At 48.6% G+C, this 14,784-nt stretch overlaps 2 protein-coding genes across 3 annotated transcripts in view; both read right to left on the minus strand.

Moving 5' to 3' along the window:
* Window positions 1–1,917: 1,917 nt before the first annotated feature.
* Window positions 1,918–8,482, minus strand: LOC309612974 (protein FAM209-like). Its single transcript, XM_082359345.1, has 2 exons — window positions 6,096–8,482; window positions 1,918–5,165 (listed from the first exon to the last, which is right to left on the minus strand). The coding sequence occupies exons 1-2, from the start codon at window positions 6,342–6,344 to the stop codon at window positions 4,899–4,901; spliced, it is 516 nt and encodes a 171-aa protein (XP_082215471.1). The 5' UTR covers window positions 6,345–8,482; the 3' UTR covers window positions 1,918–4,898.
* Window positions 8,483–8,566: 84 nt separating this feature from the next.
* Window positions 8,567–14,784, minus strand: part of RTF2 (replication termination factor 2) — a 41,670-nt gene continuing 35,452 nt past the window's right edge. The window contains exons 6-9 of one of the 2 annotated variants that reach the window (XM_082359333.1): window positions 13,430–13,543; window positions 10,196–10,250; window positions 9,993–10,088; window positions 8,567–9,198 (exon numbers count right to left, since the gene is read on the minus strand). In XM_082359333.1, coding sequence (XP_082215459.1) covers window positions 9,020–9,198; window positions 9,993–10,088; window positions 10,196–10,250; window positions 13,430–13,543 — 444 coding nt within the window. In that variant the 3' untranslated portion in view covers window positions 8,567–9,019. The remainder of the gene's footprint in view (window positions 9,199–9,992; window positions 10,089–10,195; window positions 10,251–13,429; window positions 13,544–14,784) is intronic. The other variant, XM_082359334.1, reaches the window with a different exon arrangement.

Here is a 14,784-nt window from a genome sequence, read left to right on the forward strand (position 1 = left end):
GAAAAAGCAAAGCCCCAAAGAATTTGGAAAGCTTGCTGTCCTTCACGTCGGAAAGAAGGGGTATAAGAAATTACACACGCATCTGTTCATTTGTGCAAGAGAAAGACAGGAAGGATAAAACAGAAACCAAAGAGGCTGATCACATCACTACAGGGCTTTGGGGAGGCAGGAGGGTGTGGGATCCGGGTAGGGATGAGGAAAGAGCGGCAGTTCCCCGGGTGTATCTTCTTCTAAATCTTTGACTCTTAGTGGAAGCCAAAACATGCACTTCCCATGTGACCCAGCGACCGCAACCCTGGGCATTTATACCAGAAAGATGAAAATGCGTGTTCACGTAAAAACCTGCACACGATTCTTCGTAGCAGCTCTGTAATTATAACCGAAACCTACAAGAGACCAAAACGTCCCCCACACCGCAGGCAGAGGGTTCCACGGACTCAGCAGCAGACAGGCTGGCACATGAGACTACCTGGATAGATCTGAAGGGCCTTATGTCGAGTGAAAGAAGCCAGCCTCACAGGTCACACACCGTAGGGGACTTCCCTGGCGGTCCAGTGGTTAAGACTCTGAGCTCCCAATGCAGGGGGCTCGGGTTTGATCCTTGGTCAGGGAACTAGATAGATCCTGCACGCCGCAACTAAGAGCCCGCGTGCTGCAACTAAGGAGCTTGTGTGCCGCAACTAAGAACCAGTGCAGCTAAATAAATACATAAATATGAAAAAATAAATAAAAGGTCACACACTATATGATTTCATTCACATAACATTCTTGTAAGGACAAAAATCATAGAGATGGGGACTTCCCTGGTGGCGCAGTGGTTAAGAATCCACCTGCCAATGCAGGGGACACGGGTTCAATCCCTGGTCCAGGAAGATCCCACATGCGCAGAGCAACTAAGCCCGCGAGCCACGACTACTGAGCCCACAAGCCACAACTACTGAAGCCCGCGTGCCTAGAGCTCGTGCTCCACAAAAAGAGAAGCCACCGCAGTGAGAAGCCCGCGCACCGCAATGAAGAGCAGCTCCCACTCGCCGCAACTAGAGAAAAAGCCTGTGCACAGCAACGAAGACCCAACACAGCCAAAAATAAATATAAAATAATAAATAAAATTTTAAAAACATCACAGAGATGGAAACTGATTGGTGGTTGCCAGGGGTTGGGGGTCTCTGCTGGGATGGTGGAGTGGTGGGTCCACGCCTCCACACCCGGGATAAAACAACACAGAACTCCCCACACACATTGTTGCAATGTCAGTCTCCTGGTTTTGTGACTGTACTCAAGTTATGTAAGATGTAACCACTGGGGAAAACCAATGCGGAAAACTAGGCCAAGCGTCTAAGGAGATACTCTGCTACTTTTGCAACTTCCTGTGAATCTACAAATTTCAAAATAAAATGTTAGAGAATATGATTATGGGTCAAACAAACATGCCGGGGTGGGGGGAGGTTTGGTCCCTGAGCCAACACTTTGTAACCTCTGGTTTCAAGGAGCAGGGTATCCCTGTTCGTGATCCTCTGCCAGTATTCCTTTGGTCCCATTCCCCTGGTTCAGAGGCTGGTCACTAGGCCAGAGGGAGCGTGGATGTGTCATCCGAGGCATCAGAAACAGCAGATGGAAAAAGTCTGTGTGTGTGTGTGTGTGTGTGTGTGTGTGTGTGTGTGTGTGCTGTATTGATTTTCTACTGCTGTGTAATAAACTACCACAAAGCCACTTAGTGGCTTCAAACAACACACATTTATTATCTCACAGTTTCTGTGGGTTGGGAGTCTATGTTCTGGTAGGTGGGCTCATATGCTCAGGGTCTCACCAGACTGGGATCCCCTCTGACTCGGGGGCCTCCACCAGGTCACTGGTTGCTGGTGGAGCCCATGTCCTTGCAGTTGTATGGCTGAGATTCCGGGTTTCTTTTCTAGCTGTTGACTGGGGACCATTCTCAGATCCTCAAGGCTGCCCTCACGTCCCTGCCCCACGACCCATCACCTCGCGTATGGCAGCGGCCTCTTCAGGCCCCCAGGAGAGGGTCTTGGCTACGAATTCTGCCAACCACCCGAGTGAACCTCCTCTGACAGAGACAGCAGGTGTAGACAACTACAGCGATCCCGCGGCTACGATCTGCTGAGTCACCGCGGAGTGTGGTAACACTGGGGTTTGAGTTGACACTGGAACAACAGAGGTGAGCAGCTTTGTGGAGCTCCGGCTTCTCCATCTATATCTAACGCATTTTTGCCTGAAAATATTGCATGAAATGGGCTGGGGTGAGGAAACACTGTTTTCCAGGCAACACCGAGGTCTGCAAAGCTCTGTGTTAGGGCGAGGCAAAGACCCGGGACACTATTTTATGGGAATTGCTAAATCCAATTGTACAGCAGATTTCGTTCTCATTTATGTCCTCGATCGAATTGCTATAAGGCATTTTGATGTTTTGCTCTTTCTTAGGATTCCCATCATTAGCTGGTAGTGACCTGGACAAAACTAGACACAAAAACATGATATGAAATTACATTTTTGCCTATCAGACAAAGAGGGGATATTTGTGAAGGTTATTGAATACATTGGTTCTCAATGAACACCTTTTCTGGTTGTTAACATATAAATAAGATTAGCATAAACTAGGATTGGCAAACTTTTCCTGTAAAGGGCTAGTTAGTAAACATTTTCAGCTTTGGGGACATAATGGTTTCTGTGCAGTAATTCAGCTCTGCCACAGAGCACAAAAGCAACCATAGGCAATATGTAAATGGATGCAGCTGTGTTCCAATAAAGATTTATTTATGGTCACTGAAATGTGAATTTCATGTAATTTTTTTTTGGGCCTCACCTCGTGGCTTGCCGATCTTTGTTCCCTGACCAGGGATCGAACCCAGGCCCTCGGCATTGCAAGTGCCAAGTCCTAATCACTGGACCGCCAGGGAATTCCCGAACTTCATGTAATTTTCATGTCATGAAATACAATTCATCATTTGATTTTTTTCAACCATTTAAAAGTATAAAAACCATTATTAGCTCATGGGCTGTACAAAAACAGGCAGTGGGCTGATCTGGCCCGTGAGCCATGGTTTGGCAACCTTTACATTATCTCTATTCTAATCTAAAATGTGCCCCATGTTGACATCACAGGTTAAAACCAAAGTCTTTTTTCCTTATCTGCATTTCTTCAGAATGTGCTGTGAAAATAACTCACATAGTCCCATTTGCTTGAAAACACCCAGAAAGAGTACGGAAGGCACAAAGGAGGCGTCTCAGCGCCTTCCAGTTTTTCCATATCCTGGAAGTTGAAGTTTCGGCAACAAGTAAAGGGCTCAGGGACCACTTTTCAAAGGTAGCGTCACAGTTATGAGAGGGGAAGAGATGGCCGGCTCTGATCTGAGGTCTCTTCCCGAACACGTATGTGCGACTGATCCTGAGGACTGTGCCCCAGCGATGAGGATGAACTCTGTGAGCTCTTCGTGGCTGGGAAGGAAGGTGATGGAGAGTCAAGCCCACTTTAATTTGGACTGAAGTGGAAATAAGGGAATTTCCATGGTCTCGCACAGCTGACGTCTCTGCCCAGGCCTGCACCTGCAGGTCTCTTTTTTTTTTTTTTAAGATTTTTTTTTTGATGTGGACCATTTTTTTAAAAGCCTTTATTGAATTTGTTACAATATTGCTTCTGTTTTATGTTTTGTTTTTTTTGCCGCGAGGCGCATGTGGGATCTTAGCTCCCTGACCAGGGATCAAACCCGCACCCCCTGCATTGGAAGGCAAAGTCTTAACCACTGGACCGCCAGGGAAGTCCCTGCACTTCTCTAAAACTACCAGGCTGGCCTAGATTAGGGGTCCTGAGCTAAGAGAACAGCCTGGAGTAAGTGTAGTTTCCATTAGCCATACAAACATGCCAAAATACCCATATTTTAAATAAGTATTATAAAGAATATTCATATTGACCAATTTGGGAACCCTGGTTAGCTCATCTATATATCCAAATTACATTAAAAACATGGTTTGAGGGCTTCCCTGGTGGCGCAGTGGTTGAGAATCTGCCTGCCAATACAGGGGACACAGGTTCGAGCCCTGGTCTGGGAAGATCCCACATGCCGCAGAGCAACTAGACCCGTGAGCCACAACTACTGAGCCTGCGCGTCTGGAGCCTGTGCTCCGCAACAAGAGAGGCCGCGATAGTGAGAGGCCCGCGCACCGCGATGAAGAGTGGCCCCCGCTTGCCGCAACTAGAGAAAGCCCTCGCACAGAAACGAAGACCCAACACAGCCAAAAATAAAATAAATTAATTAATTCAAAAACAAAACAAAACAAAACATGGTTTGATTCTCCATTTTTCTTAATCCACTTAGACACATGTAACTGTTAGTTTTGTAGTAGAAAAGTCAATGCATGGGACCCATGAGACAGTGAATAAGACGACTTTTCTGGTGGTAAGAAAATGAAATGATTCTAGAATCCACCATCCCCTTGACACACACACCTCCTAACAATCATTTTTATCATTTTAAAACCTATAAAGTTGTCCTTTGTAATATATCATAAAGATAAAAAAGGTTCTGTCTTTTGCAAAAATAGCTACTATAAAGATAGTTATTATGACAATAATATCAGCATCTTACCCCAAATTTCCCAAGCCTTATTCTACAAGGGCCATGGCACAGTGGCCAAGAATGTCACCCTACACTAATGTCACTGTCCATACACTTCTCACCACCCTCAGCTCTAGAGGAAGTGAGGGAGGCAAAAACAAAACAATAACTGCTATGGCTACTGGCCTCGCACTTTTTTCAAGCTTAAAAAAAGAGAAAGGAAAAAGGTCCCAAGTTCGAGAATTCTTTTTCTTCAGAATAGTTTTATTAGTTTGCATACGGTTTGTCAACACTCAAATTTTCCTCTCCTACTTTGACACACAAATCCACTCACTCGGAGTCTTCTTCGCCCCATATCTCATATATTGTAATATTATTGTGTGGGTCTGCAGGCACCTCTGAGTTCTGAAACTTGAGGTTACCGCCAGTTGCCATGGCGGCTTTCAGATTCCGCACCTTGGACATGAATTTCACAAGGTCCATCTCGAGCTGGGTTAAGGTATTGAATGCATAGTCTTTGTTGGGGGAAGCATTTTGATTTTTCTTTATTGGAGAGCGAAATGAACAGCCTCGAAGGGCAGGAGGATTCTTCTGCTCCTGTCAAGAAAGATATTCAGGGTGAATAATACTGTTGATGTTGCTGGTTTTGACACAATTCTAAGAGAGCTGGGCTCACCTAAGAGAAGTTGGCTCTAGCATTGATCTAGCCCAGGGATTGGCAAACGATGGCCAAATCCAGCCCACCAGCTTTTTTTGTTAATAAAATTTTATTGGAACACAGCCAGGCTCGTTCGTTGGCATATTGTCTATGGCTGCTTTCATGCTCAAACAGCAGAGTTGAGTCCTTGCAACAGAGACTGAATGGGCTGCAAAGCTGAAAATATCAACTATCTGGCCTTTTACAGAAAAGGTTCGCCAACCCCTGCTCCCATCAGTTTGGACACAGAATCCTGAAGCGGTGGGTTTGTCCAGGAGCAAACATGCTGCTGTATTTCTCTCCCTTCCCCTTCTCAGAGCTGTTCAGCCACTTTATGGACAGGCCGTTACCTCTTTACACCTCTGACCCTTTACGACAGGTCTTTTCCTTTACCTGGGATAATGATACCATTTCCATTCAGTTCAGCAACTTGTAATGATTCAAACGCTAGGGAAATTAAAAATCAGGGGCAGTGAATCTGCCTCCATAAATAATGTTGACCTGAAACACGCCAAGTTCTTGAATCTATCCTCAATTTGAAAAATCTGATTTAACAGGATAAATATTGAGCCAAGGTTTTAGTTGCCCAGTAAACAGAAGGTGGTCTTCAACTATGAGTCCCCACGTCTGTGAGTTAAGATCTACCGTCCTCCCTAAGGACACGTCGGGAAATGAGTTAGCCAGCGTTTCTCAGGACCAGAAGTAGGTACTCTGTATTCAAATTCGTTGTACTTAACGGTCTTGCCTGTAACAACCAGAGCATGTGTTCCTCTGAGTCTGAGCTTTCTGAGATGGAATCAATGTGGTGTGAAAAACGGAGCCATCCTTACCTTATCCTTCTCACTATCTCCTCGAAACTTTAGCATCATATACAGCACGACAACGAAAAAAAGCCAGAGCCACTTGCTCCCAAGCCAGCCCTGGGCATGCTCTGGGAGATTCTGCCGAATTCGAAAGTGCCCTCCGCAAGGCACCTTCCCCTGGGGTTCTCTGGCTTTATCCCTCAGAGAAGAAAACATAAAGGCATAGCCACAGGAGAGGCACAGAGGAAAGAACAAGAACCATTTCAGCGTCCGCATGGTGAGCAGAGATGGGGGACAAAGTGGCTCATGGTGGGTTGGTCTGCCCTTGCACCCGGAAACTGGGGACCAGGGCTGGGCTGGGCGGTTGGTGATGTCACAGAGGCCCTGAGCCAGAACCAGCTCTGGCCATTGTGATGACTTCAGGGCAGAGGATAAAGAGGCTCGCAGGGGTCGCCTGGGAGTAGGGCTTAAAGGGAAATGGCGAAATTTCCAGCGGGCAATAAAAAGAGAGGCGGGGAGTGATAGAAGGCCATCTCCTTGCCAGTATGTTCTTTCTGACCCTCATGCTCTACTGGGAGAGTCCATCTATTTTTGTTTTTCTATTTGTTGACTGCAGACGCTGTGGTGAGCAGAGCAGACCGGGCATGTGCCCCTGTGGAGCTGAGAGCCTAGTGGGAAGAAAGATATTAAACCAGAGGCTAAAAAAAAAAAAAACCACCAAAAAACCAGAGGCTACAGACTAGGAGCCACTGATGTACTTTGTTTGGCCTATACTCTTTCTGAAAATGATTATTTGCCAATATTTAAATGTCGGTGGGGGGAGGGTTTCACTTTGAAAGGCCAGATTTCAAAGGAAACTAAGTTTCCTTTGAAAAGTATGGACGATCTGGTAACATGGGGGCCCCTCTCTGCTGGAGCTGAGTAGCAACCGCCCCCCTAGGTGGCCATGTTTTCTCCACAGTCCCCACCACTCCCTATCGCCTCACAGTTACGCTCATTGACTTCACCTGAGTGTGCAATGCCTGAGTTAATTAAGAGTATCATTTATTTCATTAAAATTGTGATAAGGGGACTTCCCTAGTGGTCCAGTGGTTAAGACTGCACACTCCCAATACAGAAGGCACGGGTTCGACCCCTGGTTGGGGAACTAAGATCCTGCATGCTGCACGGTGTGGCCAAAAAAGAAGAAATAACTTTTGTGATAAGAACAGAGAGCTTTAAGAGAACACAAGGGGGCAGCTCTAGGTTGGTTCAGGTAGGAAGGCTTTCCTGAAGAAGACATTCAGGTAGAATGTGAGGGATGATCAGGAGGAGGCGGGATAAAATGGGGACGTGGTTGGCATCAGGCAGGTGTGAAGACTCTGAAGCGAGAGGGGCACAGCCTGCAGGACGACAGAGGCCGCTGCCAGGAGTACAGCCAGGGCTCACTGGCCAGTGCACTTGAAACCATCAGTTTCTAAAAATGACATGAAACAAAAAGTCCTGACTAATGGAACACAGGGCGTGTACCTGTTCTGCTGGGTCACCTGATTCACACTTATTCCCGGGGAATAAATCCTTCTGCTGGATATAACCAAGGGTCCACCGGGTGCCTGCACTGTGCCTCTAACTGTGTTGAGTGATGGAGAAGTTCTGTGAGACGGTTTGAAACCAGGAGGGGAGACGCAGAGTGGGATCCAGCCGCACAGACCGCCCTGGGGCACATGCTCCCCCAGCTTGGGGTGGGGACGTGGGGCTCCCTGCGGAGAGCACCTGTGTAGGGCTTACGGGGGCGTGAGGCCCAAGGGTTGGTTAGGAAATAGGCACGGCTATTATAACCAGACTTGCCTGTATGTAAATGTATATAAATGCTGATCTGGGAAAGAAAATAGATAATTTTCAGGTTTGTTCTGGAAAAGTCCACAACAGAAATTCACTGACGTTAAGATCATTCTGATTAAAATGCCTCTATATTCACAATGTCAACACGTCCTCGGGTCCAGCCGTCCACCCTGTTGCGGCACAGGACCCGGGACGGAGCAGGCTGCGTCCGGCCTCCACCCCCTCCCCAGAATCCTCCCTCTGAGGCTGCCCCCTCCGGCCTCCGACCTTCCTCTCCCAGCTCCTTTGCCTGCTTTTTTAAAAAAATGTATTTTACTGAAGTACAGCTGACTTACAATGTTGTGTTTCCTTTGCCTGCTTTTTAATGGAAACCAGGGCCCTGGGTCTGGTATAAAGAACCATCTCAATGATACAACTGTCTCCAGAAAGGCAATGTTGAACCTGGATGTTCCTGATTCTTGGTCTCATAGGAGAATTTCATTAATTATTCACTTCAACACACTTTATGGATAAGATACACCAATTTTATGCACAGTTTCCCCCTTTTATAATCTTCTGCTGAGAGGGAAAGTGGAATTGACATGATGTCATAGAACTACTATCGCTATCAGTGCAATGGCCGCAATTTTCTTACTCAACGCTCGGGGAAGAAAGAAGAAAAATACAGAGACGAGAGCAAGAGCAGACTTTAGACTTTATTTTCGTATGAAATCATCGGGTGCCAACTAAATCTCCTCTCTCATCAAGGCGATCTGCAAGGAAGGCCCCTCAGTCCCCTCCCTGGCGCTGAGACGAACCCTCCTACAGCCCTGCAGGCGGAATGCACTTCAAACTCGTCCTTCCTCAAGTTCGGTTTCAGTTGGCTTGTTTAATTAACCGCCGCGAGCAAAACCATGAGAATCTGAGTCAAGATGAGCCAACCACATACCCGTGAGGAATCTGGAGTCTTTAATTATTTTAAGCATAAATAGCGCGGCCAGCGTGCTTTGGCCGGGGAAGGTCCACACGCACAGGGGGAGGCGGTGAGCGGAGAGGGCGACAGGGCGGGGCCGGCGGGGTCACCGAGCCCCCATCTTGCCCTGCCATGCGGGCTCTGAGCTCTGAGGTGCGCCGAGGCCGCGCCCCGGGCCTCAGAAGCAGTAGGACGTGTGGGTGACCCAGTGGGCCGACTCCTCCTTGGAGCGCTTGGCGGAGCTGTGGGTTGTGAAAAGGGACTTGTAAGCTTCTGACTCTCCGCTGTCGGCAATGGACCTCTTCATGGCTCCACATGGAGGCTTCCCGGCTTTTCCGGAAGAGCTCCCGTGTGCTGCTGGAAAAATGAAAAGCCCAAAACTTTAAAGCTGGGACTACGTCACATCCTCAAAAGTTCATTAATCCCAGGAATTTCCTTCCTGCTTTCTGGGGATGAATGTTGAAATACGTTATCTCAATCGACAAGTCCTAAAAACAAATGAAGCTACTGTATTTAAAATCACACTAATCACTACTTGCTATACATTCTCGGCACTGGTCCCAGCTCCGGGGATGACGTACGTGAGATGCTGAGGCCAGGTGGCTGAGGTGTGTGTCTGGGGGACTGGGACCCATGAACACTCTGGAGGACGATTACACCACAGGATTACACACTCCTTTACCGCATCAATCTGTGCTTTTCTTCTTTGTGAAATAAATACTATTTTCTTTGTTAAAGGCAGTGAGTTTCGGGAGAAAGGCACTAAATTCTGGACTATCCAGCAGATAGAATGGCTCTCGGTCAAGAGCAGGCGGAGGAAGGCCGGCTCGAGTGCACACGTGGTGCACAGCGAGCCCCAGCCTTAAATTAGGGAACGCCCGCGTCAGGCCTCGGCGCCCCGTTAGCCTGGCCCCAAGTGCAGATTCCACAGGGAAACTGGCATTTGCGCCCACACCCCTTCCGTCCCGAGAGGGCTCCTGCTCTAAGGTGAATCAACTGTTTCTTAGTTACCCCCCAAGAGAGCTCAGTGAACTATTTAGAGACACCATTAGGACGACCTTGAGTTCTCGAATTCACGCGAGCAAAACCGTGATGCACCCACGCAGGTTCTCAGCTGTCTAGTGGCCCACTGCCGTCTCAATAGGACCCACCTGCACTTCTGGGAGCCGAGGTGCTTTTCTTCTCTTGAGAATCAAGGCTGGTTTCTTCGGGCTTCCCTGTCTTCATTTTTGATGGTCCTGGGGCTTCTGTGAAAAAACAAAGTAAGCAAAACAAAACAACATCAGGAACTTATTTAGGAAACAGGCCTATGGCCTTATTTTTGCTAAAATAAGGAGCTCTTTTAGCATCTTACCTTCACTGACATCTGATTTTGAGAGAGACTCTGCCACCTTGGGTTTCTTTGTTTTCTGTGAAAAGAAAGGGGAGGGCGGACACGTGCTCAGATGCACTGATTTCGGAGTCAGTGTGGCTCCCGCCAGTCCGGGAGCCCAGAGAGGCCGACACGGGTCACTCAGGCCAGGGCTCCCGCTGAAGACGACTCTGATCCTCTGCCCTAACCTCGGGCCTCCCCACGTGTTTCCAGTTGCGCACTCTCGCCTCACGTGACACACATCCGCAGAGATCCGCTCGGCTGTACAGTTACATTCCCAAACCACCTCCTCAAAACACCTCAACGCAGAGGACAGGTTTCAGTGGGAACAGTCAGCGTTCGCGGTGACGACTGCACACAAGAGGGCGGTTAACTGGATAATAACACAAGTCCAGCCAGTACTGAACCTTAACCCTTCCGGGAAGACTTCTTCAAAGTTGTCCAGCTGCTTTGACATTTGTGTAGTTAACTGTAAGGACTTGAGGCCTGTACTAAAGAACACTTTAGCCGATTCTCCTCAACTCTGGATTACTTGTTAGAATTCGGTCACTCGTAATAGTTAAATTGGTCAGCAAAAATTTAAGAAATGAAACAAACCATTCTAAAACCACACAGCTGATTCAGTCACAGAAAGGACAAACAGGACTTACGTTCACTCAGAGAATTTACTTTAAACGTGCCGTTTTCCTAAGCATGCAAAAGGTGGCGTTAAAGATACGGAGCCTAAACGCTTCAGAAGGCTCCCATCACTAGAAAACATCAAAGACCTTGCTCGGGCAGTGGCCCTGAACCTGTACTATATACATGCTACGTGATCTGTAACACTTGCATAAAACATAAACACGTCCTGCTCATTTCACACATGCAAGACATGCATTCAAATTTGTGAGGGTAACACCTCATTCTTCAAAAAAAAAAAAAAAATGCAGAAAACGGCTAATTTCTAAGCCCTCCATTCACAGCTGAGGTTATCTGAAAAGCACGAGTAATGAGGCCTTAGACAGGAAATGCTATGCCCTGTCTCCAGCTGCGGGTACATTGGGGAAATATTTTGGTTTCCTGGTAGCCGTCTCTAGGAAGCATTCTTAGAAGGTCCGGGGAGTATTCTGCGGAGAGGGGCATGCTAGTTCCACCAGGCTTTGAACAACTTGGCAGGAAGCCTGGGACAGAGGGGACAACTCACTAAAGTAAGAAGAAGGCTAATGACCACACCAATGTCTCTAGGAGCTTCCGTTACAATACAATTTTTCCCTTTTGTGCTTCTTAAAAACTGAACTTGATCAATAGTAGCAACAAAGAACAAGCAGATCCTTTTCGGTAAATGTCGTCAAAAATATCTCAAACTCCTATTCACTTCTAAACCCGAACTCACCCCTTTAAATGACAGAGCGTCTCTTTATTTCTCATGAATATTGTAAAAACCTCGTACAAGACCGCTTCACGGAGTACTTGCACTGGTATTTGATCACAAAAGCTGGGCACGATTCCTTGTACTACAGAACCATTCATACACATTATTTATTTTCCTCAGTGAAGCTTTCAAAGGAGGAAATGCCAGTGGTTTGGCTCTTTCTGAGAACTCTGGACCCATACACAATAACAACACTGCTATCACATTCTCAGCTTTTTAAAGCCTCATGACCATGAATTACATATTATTCCAGGGTGATACGGTCTTGCACTTTCCTCTATTATGATTTTAAAAAGTGAAAAACCTGGGCTTCCCTGGTGGCGCAGCGGTTGAGAGTCTGCCTGCCAATGCAGGGGACACGGGTTCGAGCCCCGGTCTGGGAAGATCCCACATGCCGCGGAGCAACTAGGCCCGTGAGCCACAACTACTGAGCCTGCGCGTCTGGAGCCTGTGCTCCGCAACAAGAGAGGCCGCGATAGTGAGAGGCCCGCGCACCGCGATGAAGAGTGGCCCCCGCTCTCCGCAACTGGAGAAAGCCCTTGCACAGAAACGAAGACCCAACACAGCCATAAATAAATAAATAAATAAATAAATTTATTTAAAAAAAAAAAAAAAGTGAAAAACCTGACAAATCTTTAATTCTTACGTCACTGGTAAATGCACGCCAGTAGCCCAAAACCAGGCAGGCTATTTTTCTTCACAGTTTTATGTCCTCAGGATCCTGAAACTAAGTTTCTAATACTTTAGGCATTCTTTTGCCTTAATTCTGATGACATGAATTTTCTCCCACATTTACCCTGAACCTTTTTTTTTTCTTTTTTTAAAGAATGAAAAAAAGACCATGGCTATCATCTGTAAGTACTCAAGAAAGAACAAAATCTACTACTGGACCCAGAGTCAATGACACACTGGTTTCTCAGCTGATCAACTGTTCTGAGCCTGCTCAGCACATCAGACCATTAAGCACTGATTCCACTGCTTATGGACCTGGGCGCAAAGCAAAGCCTTCACCCCAACACCCCCGACCCAGAGCGCCGGGCACCAGCAAGCATCGCCGGGGCGTCACTCAAAACCGGGGCCAGGGGAGGCTCAGGACGGCCAGGCCGGCGGCTTCCACAGTGGGAAGGCTGCTCGGCTCCTCACTCCAGGGAGTGCAGGGAGGGTGTGTGTGTCTGCGTGTGTGTGTCTGCATGTGTGTGTGTCTGCATGCGTGTGTGTGTCTGCGTGTGTGTCTGCATGCGTGTGTGTGGGTGCGCGTCTGCATCTGCACTCCCAGGAGTGGGTGGGAAGCACAGGCCCCGGGCTCCCCCCAGATCTCTAGGATGTTCAAACCTGGGCCGCACAGACTCTCCAGAGGTGCTGGGGGTGGTGACTTTCACTCCTCCTCAGTTTCACAAGGTGTGACACCAAGCCTCTTACACTCAGTGCCCGCGCAGCAATCGTGGTGGCCGCCTTGCCCTTCGGACGCACTCTGGGCGGACTTCACAGGCCTGAGCTTTTCTACCCTCCTGCCCACACCTGCCCCCTGCAGGTGGCGTCACCCCCCGCCCCCCTTCACCGATGAGGTAGCCGAGCGCAGAGCAGACCACTGAGCCCAACCCAGCGAGGGCGTTAATCTTCTAGAGCCCGGGCCCGCCTGGTCATAAAAACTGCCTCGATCACGGCAAACCCCGAACCAGCGCCAGCAGCACAGCCAGCGGGTTTGCGACGGGCTCTGGAGCAGAGGCCGCAGCTGGGCAGGACCTGCAGACTTGACTCGCGCCCAAACTCGGGAAGGCAAAGAACCGAGCCTGGGACTCCGGTACCTTTCCCAGCTTGGCTCGCAGCCTCCTCGCCTCCATCCTTCTCTCCAGCGTTGCCACGTCCTCCTTGGTGCCATTGAGCATGATGACGTCGTCCTCCTGGAAGGCAGCCCCACACTGAAGAGGACGAAAGAGAGAAGACAGATTCCGTCACCACGCGGAAAGCAGCTACCCTCAGACCCTCACTCTTAGCCCAACCACTGGTCCTCAAGCTCTTGGGAAATTCCTGTTGTTTCCCCACCTGCACCTTGGCTTGGCCGGTTTTTGACCCCGAGCCCTGCTTGGGAAAGTTTCTGTGTACAGTTAGCATGGCAGGCCTGCCTGCCAGACTGGCCCTGGCTGGTGTCTAGGCACTTGGATTTCTGGAGGGTTCCTCCCACTTCCTAATTGTGTTGGGCTTCTTTGCTTACAGGCCTCCCCACTGGACCCGACCTCCAGGGGCCCCATGCAAAGACCCAAGCACGGGGTGGATGTTTAGGAAACGTCTGTTGAAGGAATCATCAGCAATACTTACTGAACACCTACTGCTGGCTCATCTCATGAGGACTGACTTCATAAGAGCCTGTGACACTCACACACAGCTGAGCCAAGGCTAAAAGCAAGAGGCTGGGGGATCTCACATTCCAGACAGAGGTTTGCAACCTAGACCTTCCATCAGGATCTCCTGGGGGATCCCTGAGACCCACCGCCAATTTCTGATTCAGGAGTTCTAGGGTGGGACCCACTAATTTGCATTTCTAATGTTTTCTCAGGTCATGCAGATGCTGCCTGTGGGGGAACCAGGCTTTGAGAACCACTGTTCTAGAGTTTAGGAAGTTGGCCAATTAGGGTAAATGGGCTAAATCCCAGCAGGAGAGGGGAAGGACCATGCCGGAGGCACGGCCTGCATTTCAGCCCTTTCCTGGGCTGCAGCTGCCCACTGTCATGCCCACAGGGGTGCTGCATTTTCAATTGCTCCCTGGGGAGGCAGCCCTGCTGAGGACAGTGTTTGGGCCAGCATCCATTTCGGGGTTTGTTTCCCTCTTCCTGTGGGTTCCCCAGAGTCCCTCTGCCTAGACCTCGGCCTCAGTCACCGCCTCTGTTAAATGGGGATAAACTGAACTCCCAGCATGATCGGGTTGAGGCAAGAATTAAGGGTAACGCTGTAGAATTAAGGGTAACGCCGTAGGGAATGGAGCCCAGAGCTGGGCACTGAACGCTCAACCATCACCAGTTTTGCATTTTCCTAACACAGATGGAGCTCCAAGTTCCAGCCCTCAGCATCGTGTCTCTAACTAGCTTCCCTAGGCAGAAGCATCGCATAACCTGAGTTCCTCATCCATGGATTCAACCAATTTCAGACAGAAAATATTTGGGAA

Source organism: Balaenoptera borealis (genome assembly GCF_965194805.1).
Source record: "Balaenoptera borealis genome assembly, chromosome: 16".
In the NCBI taxonomy this organism is placed as follows: Eukaryota; Metazoa; Chordata; class Mammalia; order Artiodactyla; family Balaenopteridae; genus Balaenoptera; species Balaenoptera borealis.